Source organism: Bradysia coprophila, chromosome II, assembly GCF_014529535.1.
Source record: "Bradysia coprophila strain Holo2 chromosome II, BU_Bcop_v1, whole genome shotgun sequence".
NCBI lineage: Eukaryota > Metazoa > Arthropoda > Insecta > Diptera > Sciaridae > Bradysia > Bradysia coprophila.
The window spans coordinates 1483664-1502804 of NC_050735.1; the positions used below are offsets into that span (position 1 = coordinate 1483664).

The window sequence follows — 19141 nt, forward strand, 5'->3', positions numbered from 1 at the left end:
AACAAAAATTCTTTTGGGAATATCTTTCAGCTCACCGGTCCGTTATAGTACATTTTTGAACGTAACCTAAGGAATTTTATTTCCCCTAATTTTTTTTTTTTTTGGAAATCCGTAGAGAATTACTATTTTTTTACCACAACATAAATTTCAATTAACTTATTTCCTCAAGCAATCTTACTATTTTTTTTATCGTGTTATCAAGGAAAAGTGTGACGAAGATTTTCATATATTTAAGGTTTTTGATCATACATTCATGTATTTTGAATAAGTAGTAGTAGTAGTAGTAGTAGTAAATATTGTGTAACAAACATTTTAGAGTGTTTATCATCCGTAAGACCCATGACTAGTCAAGGGAATAATCAATAAAATTGGTTGGGACCGCTAGGACGGACGATTTAAAACTTTGCTATCTTGCGGCCAGAAAACGACTCATTACCGTCTTGCTCAAAACCAGTTTTTCGCATTTTCTGGCCGCAAGACAACAATGTACCGTACTGACTTGCTGTGAAATTTTTTGTTTCGACGTATGGGATGCATTCCTCGCCTTCGGCTCGACATACAACGCTTCCCACACGCTTCAACAAAAAATGTTTTAGCAAGTCAATAATGTTTTATTTGAGTTCTGATTAGCATAACCGTCATCATGTCACCTTTCCAGTAAGACTGTATGACTCATAATCTTGCTGAAAATAACATGCTTGCTTGCTTGCTCACCCAGATACCAGATTTGTTCCAAGGCCATATGAACTGTCAAATTTCATCCACAGAACCATAACCTCATTAATATTTCTGTGTAAATCTCGTAGGCGACGTTGCTCGATTTGTATGAAATTTCACGTAAGCGACGTTGCTGTGGATGAAATTGTCGTTTTTCGGGCTGTCTAAGTTCGTGTTTACAGTTACTTGGAACAAACCTATTAAATAAATAACAAAAGTGAACACACTTGAATAAACAAAATTTAAAGATGAAAAAAGCACCCTACTAACGCTCGGTTCATATAAATAAATATAATGTCGATTTGAACTTCATCATCGCTCGCCGCGTCAAACTTTCATCTTGTAACCCATCACATATTAAATTAAGTGCCGATATATCGCAACCATTTTCAAAAAGAATTGAATTGATTAAAGATTTTGGTAAATAAAATTTAATGTTAACATAAACAAATGAAATTTGTTGAATTTATTTCGAAAATTACAAAATTTATCTACATTGACGAATAGTGGGATAAGATTTCGCCACAATTTTTTTTTTTGTTCATGTGGCAGTTTTTGGTGTTTTTGATTAGTGTGCAAATAAAATTCTTGATGGCACAGCTGATTGTATAAGAATATCGTCAAAAAAGAAATTTGGAAATATTGCATTCGCATTGAAAATAAAGTCAATTTTAATTCATTTTTCAGCCAAAAATAGTTGAAAATTCAATGAAAACATGAACATAGTTGCTGCTATCGGACAACACCAATAAATGTTGACAGCCATTGGGTGATGGTCACTGAAGAAAAAAGTCATCATTCGAAAAGCCGTACAAATCGACATTTCTACTAAGAGGAGAGAATTAACTATTTTTTTGTGAAAATTTACTGTGTTTTTTTGTTCGATTATCATCGCATAATCGTCATAAAGTGTTTTCTTATTAATTTTCGTCAATATTGAATTGTAAAAGTGGGCAAAATGACGCAAACATTGCCGATTCGTTTTCAGGAGCATATGCAGGTAAAATTTCTTTTTTTTTCTTCTTTCGATTTCTCATCCATTTATAATATAAACGTCATGATGTTCATACAATAATATAACTTCGACGCCCCTTTTTTATATCAAAAAAATGTGATCTGAAAATGCATTTGATCAAACCAGGATTGAAATATCCAAAATTTAAACAAAAGAATGGGGAAAAAATAAATAACACACAAGAGATTCGGTTATTGCGCTATGAGTCACACTCATTTCTTTCAAACAGGAATTTCTTAAGTTCGCTGTTAATCAAGTGAATTTGTTGATTTTGTTGAAATGTTTTATCATCTTGTATGAATGAATGTATTGGTGTGATGTATTTTGTTTTTTTCATTGTCTTCATTTCGTCTACATATTTGTCTGGGGTAGCTAAAAATGATAGGCCTCTATGCGGATTCAGAGAATTTATTTTGTTTCGCTTTTTTGTGTGAAAATGAATTGGGGCGAATGTGCGATAAAATTGAATGACACAAATGTCATTTTGAAATTGCGCATAATCCGGTCTTTTACATTGTGAACTGATTATTGCTATTTCTTTTCATATTGTGGAACACCAGTTAATGCCGAACTAAATTTTAAATAATAAACAAGAAAATGTAAAAAAAATATTTAAATGATAAAAATCCGCCCAAAAATTTACAGTCGGACTCTGATTTTTAATTAAAAATTTTATTCTGCATTCCAAAGTATGCGTGGGAGATTATTATCGATCTTTCGAATGTCATTCCCGTTTTTCTTTTCTTTTATTTTTTTTTGTAAATTTATTCAAAGGATGTGAACATCCTTTCCGGCGCTAGAATTATCGTAAAGTTTACAATAACAACCATTTGGAAATGTTGATGAAATTGTAGATTGTTTCGAAAATGAAACATTAAAAAGTTCAGACTCTTTGTAGGTCATCATTGATTAGTCTAAACATGTGCTCAGTTCGAATCAATAATGTGAAATATAGCATTTAAGGTTGTAGGGGTGGTGTAATTACATCACTTTTTTGTTTGCGTAGATGATATCCACACTTATCGTGTCGTATACAATATCAATCAGTACATTCGTTTGCTAGAAATACAATACAATTCGAACCAGTGCCTAATATTGAGAAATGTTTAATGTGGCGAAATTTTTAGTCAAACTTGGTGAAATTTAGTGAAATATCTCTACATACTAGGCCCTGGTTCGGACTGAACTTTGGTTTATGGAATTGGGGGTGTCTCAGCAACAGTTACTGAAACATGAAAACACGTAAACGCATTGGATCAGCTGCAAAACAACTGGAGCTGAAATTTCACTGCCTCTGACTGTAATTTAATAAATTTTTTAAAAAGAATTTTATGGACTTTTCAAGAATTAAATTCCGGGAAATATGACCCAACACGGCTTATTTTGTCGTCATTACCGATAACAGATGTCTTTTATCAGCCAGCATGTTTGTCGTTGATAATATTGATGAATAAATGGCACAGCTGTTTATGAAAGGATAACATTAGAAGGTTAAAGGTTAAATTTTTGGAATTCTGAGTTTTTCGTTTGGGAAAATTAAAAGAAGTTACATGTTCAACAATTACAATACAATCGACGTTATTCATTCCACATGCGATTTACACTTTATAATACTTGTGATATTTGGTCTTTATTCACCTTTTAAATGAAACGAATCAGAAAAATACGGTTGAAAATATTGCTTGCAAATCAGCAAAATGTTCATATTTGTAGTATATTTTAGGAAAAACTCGGAAAATTCATATGAAGATCGGAAAACTGGAAAATCCCTAGCATGCTAAACAATACTCGAGACCAATACCTTCAATTTGAGCTATCACACGCCACTCTCTGACGCACACAACTCCGTAAATCATGCAAAAAGCATTTATCTGTATACAGAAAATAATCCACGAAAATCGGTGGAAAATTGCATTTAGAATCGCACCGAAGAAAGTTAAAAAATCGTTTTTTTTTAATTGTGTAGAATCAAAGGCTCTATACCAGGCAAAAGTTGACCGATTTTTAAACGCTGGATTCGTTCCTTACATCCGCCGTTTATACAATGACAACAAATGAATGAGGGTGATATGGATTTTTATTGTGCGCGAAATTTTTGAAAACGCAAATGATTTTTGTGGAATTTTTATTTTTTTTAAGGTATTTAAGGTTTTAGGTATTTAGGGTGATCAAATATATATCACTCTAAATACCTAACACCTGAAATACCTTAAAAAAATAAAAATAAAAAAAATTCCACAAAAATCATTTGCGTTTTCAAAAATTTCGCGCACAATAAAAATCCATATCACCCTCATTCATTTGTTGTCATTGTATAAACGGCGGATGTAAGGAACGAATCCGACGTTTAAAAATCGGTCAACTTTTGCCTGGTATAGAGCCTTTGATTCTACACAATTAAAAAAAAACGATTTTTTAACTTTCTTCGGTGCGATTCTAAATGCAATTTTCCACCGATTTTCGTGGATTATCATCGTGGAAATCATTTGCGTTTTCAAAAATTTCGCGCACAATAAAAATCCATATCACCCTCATTCATTTGTTGTCATTGTATAAACGGCGGATGTAAGGAACGAATCCGACGTTTAAAAATCGGTCAACTTTTGCCTGGTATAGAGCCTTTGATTCTACACAATTAAAAAAAAACGATTTTTTAACTTTCTTCGGTGCGATTCTAAATGCAATTTTCCACCGATTTTCGTGGATTATCATCGTGGAAATCATTTGCGTTTTCAAAAATTTCGCGCACAATAAAAATCCATATCACCCTCATTCATTTGTTGTCATTGTATAAACGGCGGATGTAAGGAACGAATCCGACGTTTAAAAATCGGTCAACTTTTGCCTGGTATAGAGCCTTTGGTAGAATGAAACGTAGAACATTATTTGTGAACATAGTTTGACTCCAAAAATTTCCGTTCAAAAAATATTTAACTTTAAACTTAAAAATAAGAGTCAACTTTCGAGAAGAACTGAAAACTCTCTAGGAAAATTGGAAAATCGCGGAAAATTTTTCAGGCCACAATAAACTTTGGACTTTTACCTTTCATTTGAGCTATAACTAGGTATCCTACGTACCACTCAGCCGGAGAAATCACTCGACAAAGTCACCTATGCACTTGAACTTCAAAGAGACGAGGCGGAGCCGAGAGCGGCCGAAAATTTTGTCTCTTCTTGTTGCCCCCAACAATCTCCAATCACTCGATTGGCCCAACCCGATCGGTAAACGTTCTGTCCTTACCGACTCGACTAACATACGTAAATGTCTTAACGTTGGTAATGCATGTGGAATGAATAAGTTCGATTGGATTGTAATTGTTACTTCTTATATAATTCCGAGACTATAATGCAATTGTTGGCTTGTCTGCAGTTTGGATGGTTGTTGTTTTAAGAGTTGAACTTCATGTCACTTAAAGATTTTCAGATTTATCAGGGTGGATCTCTAACATGATTCTGAAACAGAGATCTGATGATCCATTGCTTCCTTTAAAAACTTCTTAAGGACAACAACGTATCCCCTCATTACTAATGAGTCATTAGACGACACACCACAGACATGTTTTTGTTGATAGAATGCTATTTTCAAGCGATCTATTTTTCACGTACTTTAAAAAGGTCTATTCCAAGCCCAAACCAAAAAATATCACTCTTCGCATTAGTGAATTACGTTCTCAACGCTTCGTTCCACTCGTCTGAACACATTCTCCATTCATATATTACGTTCTTTTCGGTTGTAGTTTTCCTATCAGCAAATTAAAACGTTAAGCAACAGCCTTTACCCTTTTCGTTTTCATCGACTTTCATTCGTATGGCTCAACCGCGTCTTACGTACATCAGTTGAACATTTTCAATTTGTAATCTTCTCCAGCTGAATAGAATCGGATCCAACGTTTTAGTTGTGATGATAAGCAATAAATTAGTCAAAATTGGAACGACTAAATCAGTCAAGACGGTGCATATGATATGCTGCTCTTGATAGTATCATGCTAGTTATAATAATACATTGCATTAGCAAATGATCAATTGACTATAATTGAGTTGAATTGAGAGTAAGAGTGTGATCATAAAAATAGAATTGGTAAAAGGTAAATAACACTTCGTTATGCATTGCAGCTAGAAAAAGACCTCGACTCTATTTAGTGAGAAAATCAACGGAATGTTGTATGCATCTCCATCACATTGTTGATGATGGGGGTCATTCATAAATAACGCTGGTCCATCGTTTGCAGTTTTATATCGCTGCTATGAGGTTTGAGTCTGAGTAAATTAAAACTGTTGTTCAAAAGCGAACTCTTGTTTATTTGCTTAGACATATCACTAACAGCTTTTTACGACCAATACCAAGTTCAGTCTACTCCGTGACTACCGAACCACGACTCGCAGTATGCAAATTAAGTTGGATGTTTAATTGATATCTCAACCTAAATGTAGGCTCAATTTATGCAGATAATATTCGGGTTCCATCATACGAGTCATTTAATGCGCGACCACCAGACATACTGTAATTACCCAAATAATGAAGGGAACTTTATGACGTTACCAATGTGATTTTATCGCTAGACAAATTCCGTTTGGAATTGTTTGACACGTGAATCAAACTGGGATCATTTTGGTGGAAGGCTAGTACGTAACCACTGAGCCATCCCGCTGTTTATGTCGTTATGTTTATACCTATCGTTCTTTTAACGAAGGTTTAAACTCTTGGTATACTTATAATACCAAGAATTTTGTAAATTGTCACCTCGTTAGTTTGAAACCTCGTAAACTAAGTCCTCTTAATGTCGTCTCTTTCCTGTTAAATTTCAGTATGTTTAGGAGTCGTTCATACATTATACCTAACACAATCGTCTGTACTCTGCATTCGCCCGTACAAAATGCTATTCATTTCAGTCCGAAGAATCACTGTATTTCAATAGATACAAGTACTATGTCGTTACCAATTGAAGACAGTTAATAATAAAGTCGAACATCCAGCAAAATGTCAACGAATGAAATTGTCGTTCATATCATAGATAGAGTTGTCTTACCCATCAATTGAACATGAACAGTTTGAACGTCGTATCATACATTTATTATGAATGCTACCATGTCATACGTCTATACACCTGAAACACTAAGCACATTATGTACACCTTCTTCCGATTTTCGTGTTTGCAAGCAGTGAGTGTTAGTCGAGTCATTTACAATGGTCGTCAAACGCATATCATCAACAGTGATAAAACAGTATATGTGATGTAATTGCATGGAATGTCATGTGGCGCTTTCTTCAACATGATTACATTATATTTACTCAATATAGAACACATTATAACATGTTGGAGTTGGACACACATCTTGTTTCTCTTTGAATTTTTATTTTAAAGTCAGTTCACAGAGATTGTTTTAAATAACAAATTTCCTGTTTCACTATCGAGCTATTACAATTAAATATGTTTGGTAGCATTTCGTTTTCATGGAACGTGAAACCTGTACTGAGACGTTTTATTTCCAGACATTGAAAGACGTAAAAGTTTACCATTTTGTAACAGAAAAAAATATTAAATTTTGACTAACCGACAACTTGTTGTTGATAAATATTGAAATGCAAATGTGTAATGCTTGAGAACGGAGAGTACGGTTTGCACATTAAGTTTTCACAAAGTTTGACGATTACAACCGTCTGTTAAAATTTCAAATTTCAATATTTGCATTGACGTTTTCATTGTTAAAACAAAATTAAATTTAGTCGAAAAAAAAACTGCTGCCACGGTAGTGATGTATGATATCACCATGCAAAAATATATTTTCGTAAACATCTGTGATTCACGACACATTTAGACTGGGGTGCTCACCTTTTTAAAGTAATTGAATCGTTTGAGATGTTGTTTGTAGTTCGTCTGTTTTGCATGAAGCTCTGGTATTCATTGTCAGAGATAATTTATGGACAATAGCTTTGAGATGCCGGAGCAGTAGTAATTTTCTCAGACGTTAGAGATTTTTGGGATCGAGAATGCTTTCGGCTTGGGAGCTTTGACTACAAAATGGGGGGATCGGAATTAAGTCAAACGTAGATGCTTCAGGTTATGTAATGCAAAAGCCAAAGGTACAGACAGGTCACACATCACATGATTTTTGTTTAGGTCATCATCTTCTTTAGGTGTATTGTACTAAATCCTTTAAATCCAGTCACGCCTCAGAGCTAGCAATTAAAACTCTTATCAGGTCACAGGTCAGGTGAGGTCTTATTAGTCCTAAATGTAACTTCGTAGGAATTATTATGCTCAAATTGTAACTATTCAATGTAAGATCTATGTGTAGGCCCAGGCTAGTCATATTGCTCTGTAGCTTCAGAGATCAGTCAATAGGCTGTAAGCCACGACCCTGTATCTGGATATTTCATCACACGAACTACGAAATTTATAACTCGGCGCGGACAGCAACTCTCGCACAGGGTTGAATTTCTATACTTTCGTCCCTTGTGATCCAAATAACCTTTAGCATACAGAGACCTAAAGCGTTCAGTCCGTTCAGCCTTGAACTGAAACTGACCAGATTCCGAACCTGAATCAAGTGTTTCAATTAGCAAATAAAATTATTGAAACTTGGGAAACCTTTGTTGTGAAAAACGTTGTGTTGACCTAGGGTTGTGTTGACCCCCAATTTCCAACTTTTCTTCCCTTGGTCAACAAACAACTGTTTCATGTGTGCGTTGTGTTTACCTTATTTTCTCCCCTCAATTGGCCATGATAAAATTGTGTTTTCTTGACGATTGGTCGAATAACATTTGTAGTGAGGAAAGTGCAGCACTTATAATCCCGTGGGAAAAAAATAGAACTTTTCTCATTCGAACTGTTACTTTGTTTATGTCTTTGTATATGGTATGGTGGATCGGTTTCTTTGTTTCGTGGAGAAAAACGGCAAAACACAATGTTTATGTTCACAACAGGGGGTAATTGGAAATTCCAACCAGAGCAAAACATCGCTCTTATTGAAATTTCCTATTTTCTTCACTCGGTTATGTAGATCATTTCAGTTTGGTTATCGGCAAAACAAAACGATGTAGCACATTTCCTCACCGTCACGAACCACCACAAAAAGGAAGTTAAGTTGAACCCAATTTCTTTTACCAATTTCCAGCTCACCAATGTCAACATCAATGCCAATTCCATCTCGTTCAATACGCTCACAATGGAATCGGACAAATTCATTTGTGTTCGAGAAAAGGTCGGCGAAAATAATCAGGTGGTTATTATCGATATGAATGATTCGAACAATCCGATCCGTCGACCGATTAGCGCTGATTCAGCTATCATGAATCCAGCAAGCAAAGTTATTGCACTGAAAGGTAAGTTAAAACAAACAAACAATTAAACATCATCGTCGATATCAATGTGGTATGGAGACCATAAAAATTCTATGTGCGCGGTGCAATTAAAAGTCACGAAAACAAGAGTGTGCAGAGATTGGCAGTAGACGAGAGAGAGTACAGCGAACGAAATGTTTTTGTTTTTTTTTCTGAAAATTTTACAATTCAGTGAACCAAACAGTATTGCGGAGATTTAATTTTCTTGATAAAGAAGAGGCATTGACACTCAGAGAGTGAATCTACCAGCCTTTTTTATTTCTGTGCATGACGTCATCGTGCACACATCGTAATTGTTATTGTAAATCTCAGTATATTTTGTCGATGAACATTTTTTCGAGCAAAGAAAAATTAAACGACAAAAGGACTTCGTTCCAAGCTAGTTAGAGATATCCGAATGCCGATGAAGCATCGTTAGCGAGATGACAATCTTAGATGCTTTGTAACATCACCACCATTTTAGTAAATTCACTTATCGCTACACTAATGTGATTAATGACCATTAATGACTGGCACCTCAACCACTACATATACAGAGAAACTTTCAGAAAAATAGCGGTTTTTACACCATTTTACTAGCAGCGATAGCTAGCGCTTATAACAAACATACATTTCATAGCAGTAGAGCTGCCAATGGGGGACTGAAGTTTCAATAATTTCGATAGACAACATTATTCTAAGCAAAAAATTATTCTACACAATCGTAAAATTATAAACATTTATATTTTTAATTAATTGTTTTCTGATTTTCAAAGATCAGTCAAACATGAAAAAGACTATACGTCCCTATATGCCTCTCTTTTCTTCTCATGTCATTTTTTCTTAATTCTCTCATGAAAAAGGTATGCTTTTGGGTTGAATTTGGGTCGTAGTCGTAATTGAAATATAAATTAAAAGTAAAAAACTTGAAAATTCGGCAGTAGTGTAGAACAATTTTTTGTTTACAATAACATTCTTAATCTAAATACAAAAAATGTCAAAAGTTCAATGTCCCATAGGTGAAGGTCATTATTCACATTGGTGTGGCGTTAAGTTGTATGATACTGAACCATATTCGATGATATATGGCTTCAAATTGGATAAATTGATCTTTGGTTTCACGGTTATGCCGTCTTCTATAGCGTTCTAGACAACGTTTCATCGGTTGTATATTTCAAAGATCAATCGCTGAGCTATTGAGTTGAATGATTCTCTGTGTTCTTAGCAGTTTAACGAATACAACTCCACTAATAGTTAAGTTGGGAGCTTTACATGTAAAATTTTGGTACACTGCCCGCTCATAGCTCAAAATTTTACAAGCATGAACGATACGATGCCTACAATCTGTTTTGTTTCTTCTTATTCCAGCCCAAAAGACTCTTCAAATTTTCAACATCGAAATGAAATCAAAAATGAAAACGCATACGATGACAGAAGATGTCGTTTTCTGGAAATGGATTTCACTGAACAGTTTAGCATTAGTCACCGAGTCGTCGGTCTATCACTGGTCCATGGAAGGTGACTCAACACCCGTGAAAATGTTCGAGCGCCACTCGTCCCTGCTGAACTGCCAGATAATCAACTATCGCACCGATCCGAAACAGCAATGGCTTCTGCTGGTTGGCATATCGGCACTGCAAAATCGCGTCGCCGGTGCAATGCAATTGTATTCCGTCGAGCGAAAAGTGTCGCAAGCCATCGAAGGTCATGCCGCCTCGTTTGCCACGTTCAAAATGGAGGGTAATCAGGAGCCGTCGGTGCTGTTTTGTTTTGCTGTTAGGACAGCACAAGGTGGTAAATTGCATGTGATTGAAGTCGGAACGCCACCAGCGGGCAATCAACCGTTCGTGAAAAAGGCTGTCGACGTATTCTTTCCACCAGAGGCAGCCAGCGATTTTCCCGTTGCAATGCAGGTGTCGCCCAAATACGATGTAATTTATTTGGTCACAAAATATGGTTACATTCACATGTACGACATTGAAAGTGGCACGTGCATTTACATGAATCGAATTTCGGCCGAAACAATTTTCGTAACAGCACCGCATGAGGCAAGTGGAGGCATTATTGGCGTAAACCGAAAAGGTCAAGTGTTGTCCGTCACCGTTGACGAAGAGCAAATAATTCCGTACATTACCTCCACTTTGATGAATCCGGATCTGGCACTCCGTATGGCTGTTCGGAACAATTTGTCTGGAGCTGAAGATCTGTTCGTGCGTAAATTCAATAACTTGTTCCAAAACGCTCAGTATGCCGAAGCTGCAAAGGTCGCTGCATTGGCACCAAAGGGCATCTTGAGAACCCCACAAACCATTCAACGTTTCCAACAGGTGCAAACACCAGCAGGCGCTTCGTCTCCGCCTCTATTACAGTATTTCGGAATTTTGTTAGATCAAGGCAAGTTGAACAAGTATGAATCGTTGGAGCTGTGCCGTCCGGTTTTGCTACAAGGCAAGAAAGTATTGTGCGAAAAGTGGTTGAAGGAAGAGAAATTGGAGTGCAGTGAAGAATTGGGAGATTTGGTGAAACCGACCGATGCAACATTAGCTCTGTCCATCTACCTAAGAGCAAATGTACCGAATAAGGTGATTCAATGCTTCGCCGAAACTGGCCAATTTCAGAAGATTGTCATGTATGCCAAGAAGGTCAACTATACGCCCGACTACGTTTTCTTGTTGCGTTCGGTAATGCGAACGAATCCGGAACAAGGAGCCGGCTTTGCAGCAATGTTAGTATCTGATGAGGAACCGTTGGCCGAGATCAATCAGATTGTTGATATTTTCATGGAACAGAACATGGTCCAGCAATGTACGGCATTTTTGTTGGACGCATTGAAGCACAACCGTCCGAACGAGGGTCCGTTGCAAACGAGATTGTTGGAAATGAATTTGATGTCTGCTCCACAAGTAGCCGATGCTATTTTGGGTAATGCAATGTTCACGCACTACGATCGAGCCCACATTGCCCAATTGTGCGAGAAGGCCGGCTTGTTGCAACGTGCTTTGGAACATTACACCGACTTGTATGACATCAAGCGTGCAGTTGTTCACACTCAACTACTGAATGCCGAATGGTTGGTCAAATTCTTTGGCAGTTTGTCCGTTGAAGATTCGCTGGAATGTTTGAAGGCCATGCTTACCGCAAACATTCGTCAGAATTTGGAAATTTGCGTCAAAATTGCTAACAAATACCACGAACAATTGACTAGCAAAGCCTTAATTGATCTGTTCGAGAATTTCAAGAGCTACGAAGGACTTTACTACTTCTTGGGATCAATTGTGAATTTCAGCCAGGACTCCGAAGTGCATTTCAAGTACATTCAATCGGCCTGTAAAACCAATCAGATCAAGGAAGTGGAGCGCATTTGCCGCGAGTCGAATTGTTATAATCCCGAACGGGTTAAGAACTTCTTGAAAGAAGCCAAGCTAACCGATCAACTTCCGCTCATTATTGTTTGTGACCGTTTCGACTTTGTCCACGATCTCGTCTTGTACTTGTACCGAAATAACTTGCAGAAATATATCGAAATTTACGTGCAGAAAGTGAATCCATCTCGTTTGCCAGTGGTTGTTGGCGGTCTGCTGGATGTCGATTGCTCGGAGGATATTATCAAAAATTTGATTCTTGTCGTCAAGGGACAGTTTTCAACCGATGAATTGGTCGAAGAAGTAGAAAAACGAAATCGTTTGAAATTGTTGCTGCCATGGCTAGAGTCACGTGTGCACGAAGGATGCATTGAGCCAGCCACCCACAATGCACTGGCTAAAATTTACATCGACTCCAACAATAACCCGGAACGTTTCTTGAAAGAAAATCAATTTTATGACAGCCGAGTTGTTGGAAAGTATTGCGAGAAACGCGATCCACATTTGGCTTGCGTTGCATACGAACGCGGATTGTGTGATCGTGAATTGATCGCCGTTTGCAACGAAAATTCCCTATTCAAATCGGAGGCCAGATATTTGGTTCGTCGTCGTGACATTGAACTCTGGGCAGAAGTTTTGTCCGAAAGTAATCCATTCAAGCGTCAGTTGATCGATCAGGTCGTTCAAACCGCATTGTCTGAAACCCAAGATCCCGACGACATTTCGGTAACAGTCAAAGCATTCATGACTGCCGATTTGCCCAACGAACTCATCGAATTGCTGGAGAAAATCGTTCTTGATTCGTCCGTGTTCTCCGATCATCGTAATTTGCAAAACTTGTTGATATTGACTGCAATCAAAGCTGATAGAACTCGCGTCATGGACTACATTAACCGTTTGGACAACTATGACGCTCCAGATATTGCCAACATTGCCATCAGCAATCAATTGTACGAGGAAGCCTTCGCTATTTTCAAGAAGTTCGACGTTAATACGTCCGCTATTCAGGTTTTGATTGAACAAGTGAACAATCTGGAACGAGCCAACGAATTCGCTGAACGATGCAATGAGCCGGCTGTCTGGTCTCAATTGGCCAAGGCTCAGCTTCAACAGGAATTAGTCAAGGAAGCCATTGACAGTTACATCAAAGCTGACGATCCAAGTGCTTACATGAGCGTTGTTGAAACAGCTAGTCGCTTGGGTTCATGGGATGACTTGGTGCGTTATTTACAAATGGCGCGCAAGAAGGCACGTGAAAGCTACATTGAAAGTGAGTTGATCTATGCCTACGCTCGTACCGGACGCCTTGCCGATTTGGAGGAATTCATTTCCGGACCGAATCATGCTGATATTCAAAAGATTGGCGATCGCTGCTTCACCGACAAGATGTACGATGCGGCCAAATTGTTATACAATAACGTCAGCAACTTTGCCCGTCTTGCTATCACTTTAGTGCATCTTAAAGAATTCCAAGGAGCCGTCGACAGTGCACGTAAAGCTAATTCAACGCGTACATGGAAGGAAGTTTGTTTTGCTTGTGTTGATGCACAAGAATTCCGTTTGGCCCAAATGTGTGGTCTTCACATTGTCGTTCATGCCGACGAATTAGAAGACCTAATCAATTACTATCAAGATCGCGGACATTTCGAAGAATTGATTTCATTGCTTGAGGCTGCATTGGGCTTGGAACGTGCCCACATGGGAATGTTCACTGAGCTCGCTATTTTGTATTCCAAATACAAACCGTCAAAGATGAGAGAACATTTGGAATTGTTCTGGTCTCGTGTTAATATACCAAAAGTATTGCGTGCCGCTGAATCAGCTCACTTATGGTCAGAATTAGTGTTTCTGTACGACAAATACGAGGAGTACGATAACGCTGTGTTGGCCATGATCGCCCATCCAACGGAAGCATGGCGAGAGGGTCACTTCAAGGACATCATAACAAAAGTGGCTAACATTGAGCTGTACTACAAAGCGATTCAATTCTACTTGGACTTTAAGCCATTATTGTTGAACGATATGTTGGTGGTGCTAGCGCCTCGAATGGACCACACAAGATCGGTGAATTTCTTCACACGAACTGGACATTTGCAGTTGGTCAAACCTTACTTGAGATCCGTTCAAACGTTGAATAACAAAGCTATTAATGAAGCGCTCAACGAGTTGCTGATTGATGAAGAAGACTATCAAGGCTTGAGAACATCGATCGATGCCTTCGACAATTTCGACAATATTGCATTGGCACAACGACTGGAGAAACATGAACTAACCGAATTCCGACGTATTGCTGCCTATCTGTATAAAGGTTTGTACATTCATTTGCAGTCTGCGGTCGGTTCGGTTGCAGTAAAAATATTTCAATTTTTTAGGTAACAATCGCTGGAAGCAAAGTGTGGAGCTATGCAAGAAGGATCGATTATTCAAAGACGCTATGGAATATGCCGCCGAATCCGGTAAACAAGAAATTGCGGAAGAACTGCTGGCCTGGTTCCTTGAACGACAAGCATTTGACTGTTTTGCTGCTTGCTTATTCCAAGTAAGTTTCTGCTGATTTTTTGTTTGTTTTTCTCGTCAATTGATACGAAAATTTAACTTTTAGTGTTACGATTTACTGCGACCCGATGTTATATTAGAATTAGCATGGCGTCACAACATTATGGATTTCGCAATGCCGTATCTGATTCAGGTAAGCCATTCCCCATTCAACTTTAAAGAGATCGAAAAGCATTCAACATTCATGTCACTGATTTTAGGTTACGCGCGAGTACACATCCAAAGTGGACAAATTGGAAGCAAGCGACGCACAGCGACAACAGGAGGGCGAACAAACTGAGCATAAACCAATTATATTACAAGAACAACAATTGATGATCACGGCCGGTCCAATGGGCATTGCTCCACAGTATGCGCAAGGTTATGCGGCGCCCGGATATGCGCCCCAGATGGGCTACCAAGGCTACGGAATGTAGAAATTTATTCCTTCATTGCATTTAGTTAATCAGATTTCGGTGAGTGTGGATAATTCTGCTAGCGATGGCATTTATTAACTCGAACGTCTTTTTGTGGTTGTGCTTGTCCTTACTAAATTTTGCCGTTGATTGAGGAGCAACTTTCAATTTGAAGTTTTTCGTTTTGTGCATCACGTCGCGATTCTACTACTGAAATTCGTTCGCATTTCCCTTGTCGTTGACGGGCAATTTTATTCCGATCAATTTGAAGAGTTCGTTCCTTTTCCGCCCATGTAATTACATTCCACTCAACCTACGCTCACTTTCATTTTTCTAATCACTCCCACGTATTATGATGATAAACATTTGGAGTAAATGAATGTGGGAGTGATTAAAGGACCAACCAAACAAATGTGGCAACATGATGCGTTGTTTATCAAACAAGAAGTGATTTGTTTACCTCTTTATGTTTACGATACCCGTTGAGGAATTCATTGTTAAATCATTCCGAGACAATGACACATATTCTTGCTTATGACAATGACTCTCCCGGGTCTTTAATGTCTCTAATGTCGAGACAATGATTCCGTTCAATTCTCTTTGGAAATTTCCGTCATTTTTTAAAATATGGAAGGAATATCTGTAGGTGTCAAGTCCAAAGAAAATTCCCATAGTTCTGGATGACAGTGACCTCAAATTAGTTACATTTACGACCTCTGACAGTTTAGTCCATCAAAGGTTGACTGCAAATACTAATTATGTTTGGTGGACTATCGTTACGATTTAAATTGGCCATTGTCCGTTGAAATTGCCGTGCAGTGGACTCCTTGATGGACTATTGTTCCCTTCAGTGTTTAGTGTCGAGCTGCGCTGTTTCATGTCATAGAAACTATAAACTCTGATACAACAAGGTGTAGCCAAGATGGACTGGCATACAATGAAATTCGTGGAATGGTCTAGACCAAAAATTTTCAAAATCTTTTCGTTTTCCATCTTTTCTTCCGTAATCCACTTACGTAGCCAGACAGCAATTTCTGATTTGTCAAACTCGCAACACAAAAATGAAATTTACTTACTGCAACCCTGGAAAACGAGTCATTGACATGATCACCATTACTTAATAGAAATTTTGTGCGAAAAAATTTGGACTTTTTCGTGTTGGGATGTGTCAAATTCTGTGACAGTTGAGATGATGTAATTTCCTCACGACCAAATGAAAACAATTTCGTTTTTTCAAATATTTATTGGATGCCGTGCATTCGACCGCCCTACCGGTCAATACTTCATTGACATCATCACCATTACTTCATTAACTTGATCATCATTACTTTATTGACATGATCGTCAGTGCTTCATTAACATCATCATTAGTACTTCATTGACATGATCGTCAGTACTTAACATGATCATCAGTACTTCATTGACATGGTCGTCAGTACTTCAATGGCATGATCATCATTGCTTCATTGACATGATCATCAGTACGTCATCAACGTGATCATCACTGCTTCATTAACATTGTCATATGTACTTCATTGACATGATCGTCAGTACTTCATTGACATGATTGTCAGTACTTCATTGACATGATCATCAGTGATTCATTAACGCGATCATTAGTACTTCATTGACATGATCATTTGTACTTCATTGACATGATCATTATTACTTCATTGACATGATCACCAGTACTTCATTGACATGATCGTCAGTACTTCATTGACATGATCACCGCTACGTCACTGATATGATCATCAGGGCTTCATTAACGTAATCACCATTACTTCATTGACATGATCATCATTGTTTCATTGACTTGATCATCATTACTTTATTGACATGATCATTAGTACTTCATTTACATGATCGTCAGTACTTCATTGACATGATCGTAAGTACTTCTTCAATGACATGAGTCATTATCCCATTAGCATTTGTGTTAAAACTCATTTTCCGGGCCTTAGCGAGTAAATTGACTTACACTTTTGTTTGGAACTTCGTATTTTGAGGGTAACTGCAACCTTCACACTTGGCAAAATAAGAAGTTCCAAGCAATAACCGAATCTACTAAATTATTTTGTCGACATTAAATCACTAAATTATTTTTCAATTTTTTTTTTCAGTAAAACCTTTTAGCACGTAACCATTGAGTATGAAAAAGTATATAAAACAAAAAAAAAAAAAATAAAGTGCAACGTTATGGGATTCCCAACGGACTCTAACAAAGTAAACAGAAAAAAGAAACATTTAACATTAGCCTCTCAAGTTTTGGTGTAAAAAGCTTCACGTTCGCATATTATAAATAAATCAAAGAAAAATTAAGAAAAATTTAAGACAAAAAGAAAAACAAATTTTTCCAATGCACAGCTGAATGGTTGCATTATTTTCCTTAGATTTATATTCCAAATAAATATAAAAATCATGTTAACAAATAGAAATGGATTTCTTTTCATCGTCCGCATGTCATTATTTAGTAATTTTTTGTTATTTTGTTGTAATTATATATTTTGTTTGGCACAGCCAGCCCCCCCAGTTCCGGCGAAAGTGGAAGTCTCGCGTAAAGAAAAAGTAACTATTTTTGTAAAGTTGATTTCAATGGAAACTGTGCATTAAAAATAATAATTATTTTTTTGTGTTTTCATCATGAGTTCGCGGTAAATTCGGCAAGACAAATTTTTATTTTAAATTTCCGTCGAAAAATTGATGTATATAAAAGAAGAGATTATAGAACACAAATAGAGAGAGAGCGAGAGGGAAAATGTTAATAATAAAAATGAAAAATAATGACAGTAACAGTTAAATCTAAAAATAATTCAAATTTTGGAAAAATAAATCACACTCAGAACACTTAAAGAACATGAAGAACGAGGGAGAGTATTTATTGCAAAATGTAGAGAGAAAAAAAAATGGACAAATTAAATTTTATTCGACATTTTATTATGTAAAAGAATAATTTAAAATTGATTCATAGCGAACTTATGTATTATACAAAGAAAAAAAAACCTATTTAAATTTTAAGAGAAAATTAAAAGTAAAATATAACAAATAAAAATAAAAACAAAACAAAAAGATAAACAAGAGAAAAGTGTTAATAAAAACCAATTAAAATAAACTGAATCAACTAACGTTTATTAATTCAAATCATTTTTTTTCCTACTTTTAATATAGTGTCCCATTTGGTCGATATTTTTGCGATTTGAAAATCAACATCCATTTCCCAATAAAGTATACGGTTACTTCAACCTTTTTGATGCAAAATTATTGTAAGCAAAAAATAGTTCTGTTATGTCTCAAAAAACCCGAGCTTTTTTTTGGATCGTTTGATCATAATTAGTAATAATATGTCACTCACTAGACGTACAGCATTTTGCTGCTTAAAATTTCCCTGACTTTGTATATAGACGAGACGCATGGTCTATTTTCTGGAAAATTTTCTAAAATTTCAACAATTTCTAGAAAGTTCGACAAATTTTAGAGTTTGAAGGAATTCTTATAAATTGACGAATTTTGTTGAATTCTTACATTTCTCAAGTTTCTAAAAAAACCGAATCTTCGAAAATTTTGTAGAACTTGTGGAAATTATTGGCACCCGAGCTGCACTGTAGACCCTCTGTGAAAAAGCAAAGATCACGAGTTGTCATCTAATTTATCTCTCTCTCTCATTTTTCCATATATTTTTGACTTATCAAATGTTGCCAAGTGTTGCCAACTTACACCTAAAGTTCCAATAGAAATTCATTCATTCTTGAAAATTATTGAACGCGATGAATATAAA

The 19141-nt window shown here is 36.7% G+C and overlaps 1 protein-coding gene and 1 long non-coding RNA gene across 2 annotated transcripts; one reads left to right on the plus strand and one right to left on the minus strand.

The window, feature by feature from the left end:
- Window positions 1–995: 995 nt before the first annotated feature.
- Window positions 996–18220, plus strand: LOC119067006 (clathrin heavy chain). The gene is made up of 8 exons (XM_037169770.1): window positions 996–1137; window positions 1405–1717; window positions 8849–9056; window positions 10422–14723; window positions 14788–14954; window positions 15018–15104; window positions 15172–15426; window positions 17490–18220. The coding sequence occupies exons 2-7, from the start codon at window positions 1676–1678 to the stop codon at window positions 15385–15387; spliced, it is 5022 nt and encodes a 1673-aa protein (XP_037025665.1). The 5' UTR covers window positions 996–1137; window positions 1405–1675; the 3' UTR covers window positions 15388–15426; window positions 17490–18220.
- On the minus strand, window positions 6617–7332 carry LOC119075987. Its single transcript, XR_005087531.1, has 2 exons — window positions 7286–7332; window positions 6617–6845 (listed from the first exon to the last, which is right to left on the minus strand). It is a non-coding gene; the product is annotated as an uncharacterized LOC119075987 (long non-coding RNA).
- Window positions 18221–19141: the final 921 nt, after the last annotated feature.

Coding starts and splice junctions, on each gene's coding strand:
- LOC119067006 (XM_037169770.1), top strand. CDS start 1,676: ATGACGCAAACATTGCCGATTCGTTTTCAGGAGCATATGCAG. Junction 14,955..15,017: donor TTGCTGCTTGCTTATTCCAA/GTAAGTTTCTGC, acceptor TTTAACTTTTAG/TGTTACGATTTACTGCGACC. Junction 15,105..15,171: donor CAATGCCGTATCTGATTCAG/GTAAGCCATTCC, acceptor CACTGATTTTAG/GTTACGCGCGAGTACACATC.